The sequence below is a fragment of the Hemitrygon akajei genome, chromosome 17, assembly GCF_048418815.1.
Source record: "Hemitrygon akajei chromosome 17, sHemAka1.3, whole genome shotgun sequence".
Classification (NCBI taxonomy): domain Eukaryota; kingdom Metazoa; phylum Chordata; class Chondrichthyes; order Myliobatiformes; family Dasyatidae; genus Hemitrygon; species Hemitrygon akajei.
In genome coordinates this window covers 60,700,189-60,713,467 of record NC_133140.1, presented here as the reverse complement: position 1 = coordinate 60,713,467, position 13,279 = coordinate 60,700,189, and the positions used below count along the sequence as shown (strand labels likewise).

General features: G+C 39.1%; 1 protein-coding gene across 2 annotated transcripts in view; it reads left to right on the top strand.

The window, feature by feature from the left end:
- Window positions 1-13,279, top strand: part of nfat5b (nuclear factor of activated T cells 5b) — a 205,830-nt gene that overhangs the window by 181,042 nt on the left and 11,509 nt on the right. The window contains exons 11-13 of one of the 2 annotated variants that reach the window (XM_073070274.1): window positions 1,181-1,266; window positions 3,246-5,718; window positions 7,683-7,948. In XM_073070274.1, coding sequence (XP_072926375.1) covers window positions 1,181-1,266; window positions 3,246-5,718; window positions 7,683-7,948 — 2,825 coding nt within the window. Of the gene's footprint in view, window positions 1-1,180; window positions 1,333-3,245; window positions 5,719-7,682; window positions 7,949-13,279 lie in introns of both variants that reach the window. The other variant, XM_073070273.1, reaches the window with a different exon arrangement.

The following is a 13,279-nucleotide window of genomic DNA, read 5'->3' as shown; positions in this document are numbered from 1 at the left end:
ATGTAATCAACAGGAAATGAGGGAGATTATTAGTCAATAATGTTACTACATTTGTTCTCTGTAGCAGAGATTCTTAAGCTTTTCTGTGTTGGGGGCTCAGAATTAATAGCTTGTTACCTTCCTAAGATCCATCTTTTGAGTTTCCCAATCCTATTCTTGGTGATTTACTTTGTCCACTGAAATAAAAACAAAAAATGCTAGAAGTAGACGAGATCCGGCATCAGCATCTAGAGAGGGGGAAGCAGATTTAAGTTTTAACTTGATAACCTTTCATCAGAAACCTTTCTCCCTACCTTTCCCCTCTTTCTCCCTCTTCACTCTTCTCCATCCTTCTCTCTCACACCACTTTCATTCCACTTCAAGATGGGTGTTGATTCCTAAAGAGTCCACAATAAGTCTACAAGTCCCCAGTATGGCAGGCAGTACCAGTAGAGAGAGAAGCAGGACCAGAAAATGTTAGAAAACAAACATTTTAGGTTGTAGAGGAGAGGACAGAGGGAATTTTTACAATAAGGTGGAGATGAAGAAAATATGATCCAGATTACTTTATTGCTGGCTAAGGGAAGGGTCACAAGACTCGACAATACAAGTTGATCCGTGTGGAGGTGGTGTATGTAGAGGGAGATGAGTAAGAACAATCTGAATAGCAATATGGGCTATAGATAGTATGCAGAGAGACATGGACAGATGAAGTGAATGAGCAAGGACATGTCAAATGGAATATAATGTGAAGTATGACGTCTTGTGCTAGTGTAGAAAAAATATAAGGACAGAGCACCTATTAAATGGAAAAGTTTTACAACATGGTTGGTGTTCAGAATAACATTGGTTTTCTTGGATAGACATCACAGAAAGGAACGTGAAGATCAAGCTGAAAATATCATCAGATTTGGCTCACTTATGATCTTAATAAAATGGAACAGTACAGGATTAAAATCAAGTTTATAGTAACAGTTTTAGTAATAAAGATAATGATCATAATATTGCCACATTCTCCTGAACTAAATTGTGTTCTCTTAAGAAAAGCAAATATCATGTAAGTATGCACAAGAAATATAAATTTGATTTACTATCAATAAAATTGATATGTGCAATTTTTTTCTTATGTGTAAATATGTTACTTTTAGTTAGGTCAGGGGTTTTTGTGGCAGAAGTTTGATAATTTGTGCTTTTTTTTTAGCTGCAGCAGTGAAAGTCACAGGCTGTAATCCAGATGAACAAAATCTTCCCAAAGCCTTGCTGCCACCCCTTCTGCCATCTGTTGTGGTAAAGAATGAGGAAGCCATTTCAATGGATGTGGTATCGAATCAGACACCATCTGCAGTCTTTAAAGTATCATCTTTTGTTTCAACAGTCAGAAATACATATATTGTGATATTTTTATAAGCAAAATAAAACACCACTCTATTACATCCTTATGGTTATATACACCCTGGTGCAGTTTTCAGTGGTAGCACCTCCAATGATACTAGCTTCTTCATCGTTATTTTTGACTTCATGTTCATATGATTTCTATATCTTCTATATTTTTCATGTTATTTATGTTAATAATTAGAATCTAATTTTGGAATGTGTTACTTTTTGGTAACAAGATCTGCCACTGTGTAGTTAAAAATTTTTTGTTATTAACTTTGGTTATATCTGGCTTAATATGAACGTGTATTGTCTTCTGGCAGTAGCAATTAGAAACATGCCAGTGAAAGTTAGCCATTTAGTACCTTGTCTGTTATGTAGACAAATGGAATCATGGCTTATCTACTGTCTAAATCCAAATCCATATCCTTTAATATTTCTGGTTATAAAATTCACCAAATTTAAAATTAGCATCTTTTAACATTTATGAAAATGTTTTGAACTTTTACTATTCTTTCTGTATACTAATGTTCTTTCAACCCTTAAATAAAGGCACAATGTTAGCCACCATCAGGTCTTCCAGTACTTCACCTGTAACTAAGGAAGATACAAAAGTCTCTGCCAGGGTCCCATTACTTCAATTCTTCTTCAGTGTTTTCAGGCTCAATCATTCAGATCCTCAACAATATAAAGTTGGGTGAGGATATGTTGCTATTAGGGTTAAAAGAGTTTTCCCCAAATTTTGGGAGCATCTGTCAATAAATGCAGAAATCACTAACAAGTTGTTTTGGCGAATGGTGTAAACTAAGGGATCAGAAGATCTACAAAACTGTACCTCCCCATTGTATAAACTGTTATGACAATTTGAATTAAGCCTCTCAGAATGACCAGTAAAATTCTGACCACAGCATCCTGAAATAGGCAACTGCCCAAAAAGGTGGGAAGAGAGAAAGCATAATATAGTGACCACAATGAGTTTTACAGTAGAGAGAGATAAAATAAATTTTAAAAATAAAATAAATAGTTATAGACTTCTGTATGAGGCACGATGTGGTACTTGTGGAGGACTTCAAATTAGTGACTGGGACAAGGGGATGGTTAGTCTAATAAATAAGAGATCAAATTAATGGGATTAAATTAGGCTTCCCCTTATTGCAGCTAAATAGGAAACAATTTCCCTTTGTTGTAGATTAAAGAAAAGATAAAATATGAAGTAATTAAACCATGTGAAATCAAGAATAGCTTACAAGAACATTAAACAAAGATTTATGTGCAATTAAACATTCTTTATTCAAAGAGAGAAACCAAATGAATTGCAGCTGCAAATTCAACTTGCAGCAAAAGCTGTAGCAATTACTGAAACTTAGTCCTACCGTAAATGCCTTGCAGCTAAATTGGGCATGAAAGACAGAGAAAGTACTGGTGACTGAATGGTGGGGTGAACAGAGGATAGAAGTATACTTAATAGTAGAAATAAGACAGGGAAAACAATAATTAAGAAATTTAAATGGATTTAAGAACAGCCCTGGTGTATAAGTCCTCATGGTAGCTTCTACAAAGTGTTAGTGAATGTAGAGATTAGGCAGAGTGATGTAATGGACAATTTTGAATATCACATAGATTGAATATCACATACATTTATATCAGTAAAGCAGAGAATTTATTCAGTGTTTTCAGGATAGTTTTCTAAATACGCATTTTATTGTTTTAGAAGACCATCCTAGACCATAAGACATAAGGGCAGAATTAGGCTATCTGGCTCAACGAGTCTGCTCTGCCATTCAAGGAAGGTCTTTCAATCTTATAAAACATATGGCACAAAGACTATAATATATAGTTATGATCTCAATATTGCTCTGATTTAGTTTCTTGTTTACTTTTCTCCTGTTAAGAATCAAGAGATGGGAGCTGGACAGCAATCTTTGGAAATCTCATCAAGCATTACAACTGGGCCTTCATTCTCTGGATCTGCCTCCAGGCAAGGAGGAGACAGTGATCAGCACCAGCAAATTCAGTCAAGTGTGTTTCCAAGCACAGATGCCTTATCTGCTGTACGGAAGCAAGACATTTCTCAGCCGTGCCCATTTCAGGCATCAGAATGTACCACCCAGGTCCAAAATAACGAAGGTTTGCTGCAGCAACCAGCCCAGTTTCACAATGCTGGCATGTTGTTAGATTCAAGAGAGGTACAGCCAAGAGAAATGTTACCATTAGATGTATCCAAGATTTCCTTATCCCAGATGCCTGAATCAGCTCTGCAGCAGCAACAAACGCAGCAGAAGCAGCAACAGCAATCACAGGCCCAGGCACTACAGGAACATTCGGCCAATATCTTCCAACAGAGCAGCAATGCATCACAGTTGCAAAGTGCTTTGCAGTCCTTGCAGCCGGGAAACTTCCAGGCAAATTCTGAAAATGGCAGAAGTGGCAATGTAAGTCTTGTTCAACAGAGTTTGGAGGCTTCTCAGCAGCAACTGGCCTCTGTTTTATTTACTGGATCCAGCCCATCTGAGTCAATACAGCAACCTGTGGAACAGGTGCAAAAGCAAATAAATGCAGGGATGTTCCGCCAAGTAAATACTATGCAGAGCAACCTCCCTCAAGATCTGTTCTCAAATTCAGATAATGGATCCCTTCCTAGGTCTGACAGTGTTCTTTCTGGACCTGAGAATTCATTGTCAACTCAGCAGGTGCTGGAGTCCTCTACGAGCATGATGTTGGGAATGCAACAGAATATTTGTCAAGGACCAGGGCAACTGCAGTCAGAGTTGTATCAATCCCCTTTAAATGGAAACCTCCAACAATCTGATATTTTTCAGCAAACTACTCATGTTATGTCTAGTTTGCAATCAAGTGATGGAAATCAGCATCAGATGTCACACAGTGCTTTGTTTTCAGCCTCTACAACAGTAGAAGGGAATGAAAACACAGGAAATCCACAACAAACATCTTCACCAAATGTCTTTCAGTGCTCTAATTCTATGGTTGCTGTGGAAGACACCTCAGTGCAGACAAACCAGAGGCAAACTGATATGTTTGAATCAATTGTACAGATGCAGCAAACTGGAGAAAATCAGCCCCAAGTAACCTTATTTTCAAATTCAGATGGGTTGATGCATGTGAAAACTGGTGGCTCCTCACAACCAACTGGGATATTTCAGCAGAGTGGAGAAATGATGTCTACCCAAACTGGAAATTTTCTGCAACAATCCCATCCATCGTCAGAACTATTCCATCCACAAAACTCTCTCAGTCAAGTTCAAAGTGCATCCCATTCACAGACTGGGCTCTTTCACTGCCCAAACAATGTCTTGCAACATCAGAACACTGCTGCTTCCCAAGATCAAGTGCAGTCAGCAATATTTCATTCTCAAGGCTCGTTGGCAGTTCTCCAAGGCTCATCAATTGCCCAAGATCAGCAACAAGGCACTCTTTTTCTTTCTCCAAACTCTTTGCCTTCACTTCAAAGTAACAGTATTTCACAGGAAAAGCAACAGGTCAGCTTTTATTCACCACAGAGTACAATTCCAACACTCCAGAGTTCAAGCAATCCTGAGCAACAATCTGTGAATGTCTTTCAGACCCCGACACAAATATCTCAGATTCAGAATACGATGATTTCTCAAGAACAGCAGCAACAACAGCAACAGAACCTTTTTCAACATCAAGTGACCTTATCCTCTTCTCAAACTAATACTTCTCCACAAAATCAGCAAGCATCTATCTTTCAGACCCAACATTCAATAGCTGCACTTCACAACAGCAATTCACCTCAAGACCAACCTCAGAATGTTCTTTTTAATTCTCAGAATTCAATAAATAACAGTATAACTTCCCAGGAACAGCAACAACAGAACATCCTTTTCAACTCTCAGAATTCTATACCTGCGATGAATACAAATCTGGCTTCTCAAGAGCAGCAAAACCAAACCCTTTTTCATACTCAGCCTAATATGGTGTCAGTTAATCAAGACCAGCAATCATCCATACAATTCCAAAATCAGACTGCTTCACTTCAAAATAGTGGGACGCCTCAGGGAGATCAAAAACAGTCATCAGTTTTTCATGGTCAACCTCAAATGCAGCTTGTTCAAAATTCAGGGGGCACTCAAAATCAGCAGGCGACATTGTTTATTTCTCAAACTTCAATGTCTGCATTACAGAATAACATGAATCAACAAGAAATACAGCAGTCTAATGTGTTTAATCCTCAAAATAATGTATCTGTCCTTCAAAACAACACACCTGGATCAGGCCAGCAACAAAATACACTTTTTCACCCCCATGGGACCATGAATCAACTACAGAATTCACCTACATCAGCACAACAACCCACTGGTTTATATTTGTTTGGAATTCAAAGTGGTAAGTTGAAATTAAATAAATTTGGTGAATGAAAACTATTTGACTGCCCAATTAAATTTTAAATGTATATTTTCCTCCACTCCATTTCAGAAAGATAAAACTTTTAATTTCCTCCTTCTTTTCCTTTTCTCAACTGTTGACTTTTGCTAAGGTTCTGTAGGTGCTGCCTAACCTTTGATAGGTTTTGCAGGTGTTCTTTCTTCATGTACCAATAAGAATGACACCTGGAACTTCATAGCTCTCAAGCTGTATCTATGTATATTCTAAAGTGGCCAGTTGAACTTTATTTAATTTTATCGTCTTCCCTTTCCCTTCCCAAATTTTATGAAGAATTTATTTTCCTCTCGTGCTTAACCACTTGCAAGGTAGGAAGTCTGTTCCCAGTCTGTGCCCTTGAGAAAGCTTGTGGAAAAATATGCAAATAGTGGATTTGTTCATTTTTTATTAACTTATTCACTGGCAATATCACTTTCCAAGTCAATACTTATTGCTTATCCTTTTTACTCTTGAACTGTGTGGCTAGCGAGCCCATTTCAGATGGGAATTATGAGTTGACCATTGTTGAGGACTTAATGTTGCATTTAGGACAGACTAGATAATGAAGGGATATTCCACTCTTAAAGGACATAAGGAAATTAAATTGGATTATATAATCAAGTAGTTTCAAATTGTTAATTACCTTGTAATTCTGTATTGATTGACAATAAATCAAATGTAAATTTCTCAACTGCGGTGCTGGAGTTAGGACTAATGTTTCCAGTTCTCCATATTACTAATCATGCAAAATAATCACTATGCCACCAAAGCTCCAAGTTAAGCACCTGGTTATTATTTTAATAACTAAGTAAAAATCTTCCCTTTTTGTTGAAAAGCTCTCATCTATATTGATGACTGTGTAGGGTGATCTGACTGAGATTGGAATCATGCCAAAATCTCATCATCTTCCAGTGCATCACATATTGACACATTAGTAATCAGGTTGATGCAAGATCTTCTACATGACCTCTGCATCAGGGTTTTGACTTCAGAGTTCGGAGTTGGTATCATCATTACCATATTAAACTCATTTACTCATTAAATTCATGATCATGTGACAGTATCATATTACTGTTTTTTCTGCTGTCATCGCAGAGTGGAGCAGAATTCTCAGGCAACAGAAGCAATCAGCACCATGTATCACCTGATGTCACTTAGTCCTTACAGTCTAAAACCAGTCTTCACTCTGGGAAATGTGAATCCTGAACTTCAAGAAATAATCCAAGATAGAGTAAAGAATGCAGAAGAATCTTCATGTTTAAGGGTGGTTATGTTCTTGCTCAGGTGCAGAGTTCTGGGTTTTGCACTTCTGCAACTGATGGAAAGTTACTCAAACTTCCAGCATCTCTGATAAGTAGAGGCTTTGAATTTTTATTTCTTCAATTGAGTTAATGTTATAGGGTCATATCCATTCTAATACAAACAGGAAAGACTAATGACCACTCTGTCTCGGCCAGTACCATTGCCACTTGTCATTTAGTTTCTTGAAATTTCTGCCCTGTCATCAATATTCCCTTTGTTCTCTCTGTTGCCCTCTTCTCTGCAACTTTGATCTCTAACTTTTTCCTTTTCTAAGAAAGGTTGTAAGCTAGAAATGTTAACTATGTTTACCGTCTCCACTGATACTGCTTTATCTTATTGGTATTCCCAGCAATTTTTGTTTATATTTGAGATTGATAGGTTTTTTGAATCCAAGAGAACCAGGAGATTTGGGATTTGGTTGGGAAAGTTTAATTGAAGAAGATTAGCAGTACAAACACCAAAAGCTGTATGATCAATATTTGCAACTATTTCTTAAGTTCTTCAAGACTCAGCCTTGTTTTTGGAATGTATAAAAATGTCTGCAGATCTTAAAGTGAGGAAGTACAGCACTTATTTTTGATATACACAGAAGTATACTCAGATTACTGTGTTTTTTTTAAACACAGATTGCAGACAATTGATGAGCATAACAAATGTGTCTCAGCAATGCCCAAGTGGACCGCCTATGTCTGATCAACTGCTTGTGATAAACCAGTCAGGGCAAGCACAGAATGAAGGACAAGCTGTTTCTCCACTTCTCTCGCAGCAAATGACTGATTCAAGGCAACTATCATCAACCATTCCTACTGAACAGAACATGGAAAAAATCGATGACATCCTTGTCTCATTACAGAACCAGGGAAGAAGCATCAACAGCTCTTTTAATCCATAGGTAGGAGAAATTTGGGTACTATGCCAAGGTGCTTTAGTGATAATAAATAAAAGCTATGTTTTAACCACAGCCTTGAATTTTAAATTAAGTATGTACATGCATATGTAACATTTCATTTTTCTGGATTGCCTATTTTCACAACCCCTGCACTTACCGCATGGAAAACATCCCCAGAATTTATACCTCCCACTTAAAAGTTGAGCCATTTGATAAGGAAAACCTTTTCACAAACAAGAGAATATCTGCAGATGTTGAAAATCCAAGCAACACACACAAAATGCTAGAGGAACTCAGCAGGCCAGACAGCATCTATGGAAAAAAGTACAGTCGATGTTTCAGGCCAAGACCTTTCGGCAGGACTGGAGAAAAAAAACTGAGGAGTAGATTTAAAAGGGTAGGGGAGGGAGAAAAAGCACCTCCTCCTTCAAAAGAAGGGGCTTTCCTTCCTCCATGATCAACGCTGCATTTCTTCCATTTCTTCCATTTCACACACCCTCCCACCACCCTACCAGGGATAGGGTCCCTGTTGTCCTCACTACCACCCCACCAGCCTCCATATCTAGCACATAATTCTCCGTAACCTTCGCCATCTCCAACGGGATCCTACTGCCAAGCACATCTTTCGTACCCCCACCCCCACCCCACTTTCTACTTTCTGCAGGGATTGCTCACTACGCAACCCCCTTGTCCATTCATCCCTCCCCAATGATCTCCCTCCTGACACTTATCCTTGCAAGTGAAACAAGTGCTACATCTGCCCCTACACCTCCTCCCTCACTACCATTCGGAATCCCAAACAGTCCTTCCAAGTGAGGCGACACTTCATCTGTGATCTGTTGGGGTCATATACTGTATCCGGTGTTCCCATTATGGCCTCCTGTATAACGGTCAGACCCGATGTAGATTGGGAGACCGCTTCACTGAGCACCTGTGCTCCGCCCACCGGAAAAAGCAGGAGCTCCCAATGACCACCCATTTTAATTCCACTTCTCATTCCCATTCTGATATGTTTATCCATGGCCTCCTCCACTGTCATGATGAGGCCATACTCAGGCTGGAGGAACAACACTTTATTTTCCGTCTGAATAGTCTCCAACCTGATGGTGTAAACATCAACTTCTCAAATTTCTGGTAATGCCCCCACCCCCCTCCTTCGCCATTCCCCATCTCCTTATCTCCAAGCCCACCCATCACCTCCCTCTGGTGCTCTTCCCCCCCCCCTTCTTTCTCCCATGGCCTTCTGTCCACTTCTATCTGACTCCCTTTTCTCCAGCCCTGTATCACTTTCACCAATCAACTTCCAGCTCTTTACTTCGTCCCTCCCCATTCAAGTTTCACTTATAACCTGGTATTTCTCTCTCCCCTCCCCCCCCCCCCCCAACCTTTTAAATCTATTCCTCAGCTTTTTTTCTCCAGTCCTGCCGAAGCATCTCGGCCCAAAACATTGACTGTACTCTTTTTCATCGATGCTGTCTGGCCTGCTGAGTTCCTCCAGCATTTTGTCTGTGTTGCTAGGAAAACCTTTTCCTCTATTTATCCCATCTAAACCCTTCATGATCTTGTACTCATTTTCCAAATCACTGTTTAACTTCTCTGAAAAAGGAGAAAACCCCATATTCCAATCTTGTAGCTAAAATCCATCATGTTTGAAACTATTTTAGTAAATCTTTTCTGTACCTGCATTATGACCTTGATGTCCTTACTGAAATTTGGTGATCAAAACTGAGGCCTTATAAAGCCTCAGCATCACATCCATGCTCTTGTATTCTAGACCTCTTGAAATGAATGCTAACATTGCATTTGCCTTCCTCACCACCGACTCAGCCTGCAAGTTAACCTTTAGGGTGTTCTATACAAGGACTCCCAAGTCCCTTTGCATCTCAGAATTTTTGTGTTTCCTCCCCATTTAGAAAATAGTCTGCAGAGTTATTTCTACTACCAAAGTGCATGACCATGCACTCTTGCCCATTCTCCTAATCTGTCTAAGTCCTTCTACAGCCTACCTGTTTCCTCAACACTACCTGCCCCTCCATTATCTAAATCATTCCATTATCTAAGTCATTGATATACAGCATATCATGGGCTCTTAACTTGGTAAGCAGCCTCATGTGTGGCACCTTGTCAAATACTTGAAAGACGAAATATACAACATGCACTGCATCCTATTTATCTATTCTACATGTAATCTCATCAAAGAACTCCAACAGTTTTGTCAGGCAAGATTTTCTCTTAACGAAACCATGGTGACTTTGTCCTATGTTGTCCTGTGTTACTAAGTACTCCATAACCTCAATCTTAGCAATTGCCTCCAATGTCTTCCCAACCACTGAGGTCAGGCTAATTACTTTTTTGCTGCCTTCCTCCTTTGTTAAAGAGTGCAGTGACACTTGCAGTTTTCCAGTCCTCTGGCACCCATGCCAGAGTCCAATGATTTTTGAAAATTCATTATTAATCCCTCCACAATCTCTACGGCTACCTCTTTCAGAACCATAAGGTGCAGTTCAATGGTCTGGGTTACTTATGTACCCTAAGATCTTTCAGATTTTGGTCTGATCATTGTCAAAAATTTCTTGTACCCATTTAAGGACTCTGCAATTTTGTCTATGTTATCTCATTTGTTCTGCCAAAATATTTGCAGTTCCCCATATTATATTTATTGAGGTTACCTATCTGCTCATTTCACCAATCTTTTACTGCAAGTGTTGTGTCATCTGTGAAAATCAAAAGCTCTGGTCTTGGAACAGAAACTGGGAAACACAACTCTATTTTTCTGCAGTCTGGATAAAAAATAGTCTACCATGACTCTTTGCTATCTCACTGGCAGACAATTTCTTCACCATCCAGTCTGTCATTATACTTGTATGTAAAGATTGTAAATAGCTGAAGCCCCAGCATTGCTCCTCCATGTCACTGGTCACATCATCCTGCCCAAAAATTACTTCTCTATTCCTTCTATTTGTATTTTTTATCCATTTCTAAAGTTATACTAATAGCAAAAGGATAGTGAGGGATAAAATTGGTTCCTTAGAGAATCAGAGTGGACAGCTTTGTGTGGAGCTGAAAGAGATGGGGGAGATTTTGAACAGTTTCTTTTCTTCGGTATTCACTAAGGAGAAGGATATTGAATTGTGTAAGGTAAGGGAAACAAGTAGGGAAGTTATGTAAAGTATGACGATTAAAGTGGAGGAAGTACTGGCGCTTTTAAGGAATATAAAAGTGGGTAAATCTCCGAGTCCTGACAGAATATTCCCTAGGACCTTGAGGGAGGTTAGTGTAGAAATAGCAGGGGTTCTGACAAAAATATTTCAAATGTCATTAGAAATGGGGATGGTGCCAGAGGATTGGCATATTGTTCATGTGGTTCCATTGTTTAAAAAGGGTTCGAAGAGTAAACCTAGCAATTATAGGCCTGTCAGTGGTAGGTAAATTGATGGAAAGTATTCTTAGAGATGGTATATATATTTATCTGGATAGACAGGGTCTGATTAGGAACACTCAACATGGATTTGTGCGTGGAAGGTCATGTTTGACAAATCTTATTGAATTTTTTGAAGAGGTTACGAGGAAAGTTGACGAGGGTAAAGCAGTGGATGTTGTCTATATGGACTTCAATAAGGCCTTTGTTAAGGTTCCGCACAGAAGATTAGTTAGGAAGGGTCAATCGTTAGGTATTGATATTGAAGTAGTAAAATGGATTCAACAGTGGCTGGATGGGAGATGCCAGAGAGTAGTGGTGGATAACTGTTTATCAGGTTGGAGGCCGGTGACTAGTGGTGTGCCTCAGGGATCTGTACTGGGTCCAGTGTTGTTTGTCATATACATTAATGATCTGGATGATGGGGTGGTAAATTGGATTAGTAAGTATGCAGATGATACTAAGGCAGGTGGCATTGTGGATAATGAAGTAGGTTTTCAAAGTCTGCAGAGAGATTTAGGCCAGTTAGAAGAGTGGGCTGAGCGAAGGCAGATGGAGTTTAATGCTGATAAGTGTGAGATGCTACATTTTGGTAGGAATAATCCAAATAGGACATACATGGTAAATGGTAGGGCATTGAAGAATGCAGTAGAACAGAGTGATCTAAGAATAATGGTGCATAGTTCCCTGAAGGTGGAATCTCATGTGGATAGGATGGTGAAGAAAGCTTTTGGTATGTTGGCCTTTATAAATCAGAGCATTGAGTATAGGAGTTGGGATGTAATGTTAAAATTGTACAAGGCATTGGTAAGGCCGAATTTGGAGTATTGTGTACAGTTCTGGTCACCGAATTATAGGAAAGATGTCAACAGAATAGAGAGAGTACAGAGAAGATTTACTAGAATGTTACCTGGGTTTCAGCACTTAAGTTACAGGGAAAGATTGAACAAGTTAGGTCTTTATTCTTTGGAGCGTAGAAGGTTGAGGGGGGACTCAATAGAGGTATTTAAAATTATGAGGGGGATAGATAGAGTTGACGTGGATAGGCTTTTTCCATTGAGAGTAGGGGAGATTCAAACAAGAGGACATGAGTTGAGAGTTGGGGGGCAAAAGTTTAAGGGTAACACGAGGGGGGATTTCTTTACTCAGAGAGTGGTAGCTGTGTGGAAAGAGCTTCCAGTAGAAGTGGTAGAGGCAGGTTCGGTATTGTCATTTAAAGCAATATTGGATAGGTATATGGACAAGAAAGGAATTGAGGGTTATGGGCTGAGTGCGGGTCTGTGGGACTAGGTGAGAGTAAGCGTTCAACACGGACTAGAAGGGCCAAGATGGCCTGTTTCCATGCTGTAATTGTTATATGGTTAAGCATTTTTGATTCATAGCTGTTTCTTATCCTTTGTGCAGTAATTTTGTTTAATAATCTTGTTTGTTGAAACATTAACAAGTGCCCTCAGTTTTCCCTTATTTATTTTGCTAGTTAGATGTATAAAATTCCAACAGGTTTTTCAAATGTGATTTACCTTATACAATTTCATATTGACTCAACCCAATTTTGTTATTGTCCAAGTGGCTTTTTAACCTCTTCCTTAATAATATATTTAGCATTTTTCCAACTACTGATGTTAGCTTAGCTGTTTTCCTCCTTTCTGAAGTATGATGATTACATTTACTATTTTCAATTCAGTGGAATATTCCAGAATCCAAGGAAATTTGTAAGTGTTATCATACAAGGAATGTTCTGCTTACTGGAATTTAGAAGGATGGGAGGGGGGGGGGGGTCTCATTGAAACCTTTCGAATATTAAAAAACCTAGACAGTGTAAATTTGGAAAGGATGTTTCCGGTGGTGGTGGAGTCTGGGACAAGAGGGCACAGCTTCAGGATAGAGGGGTGTCCATTTAAAACAGAGATGCAGAG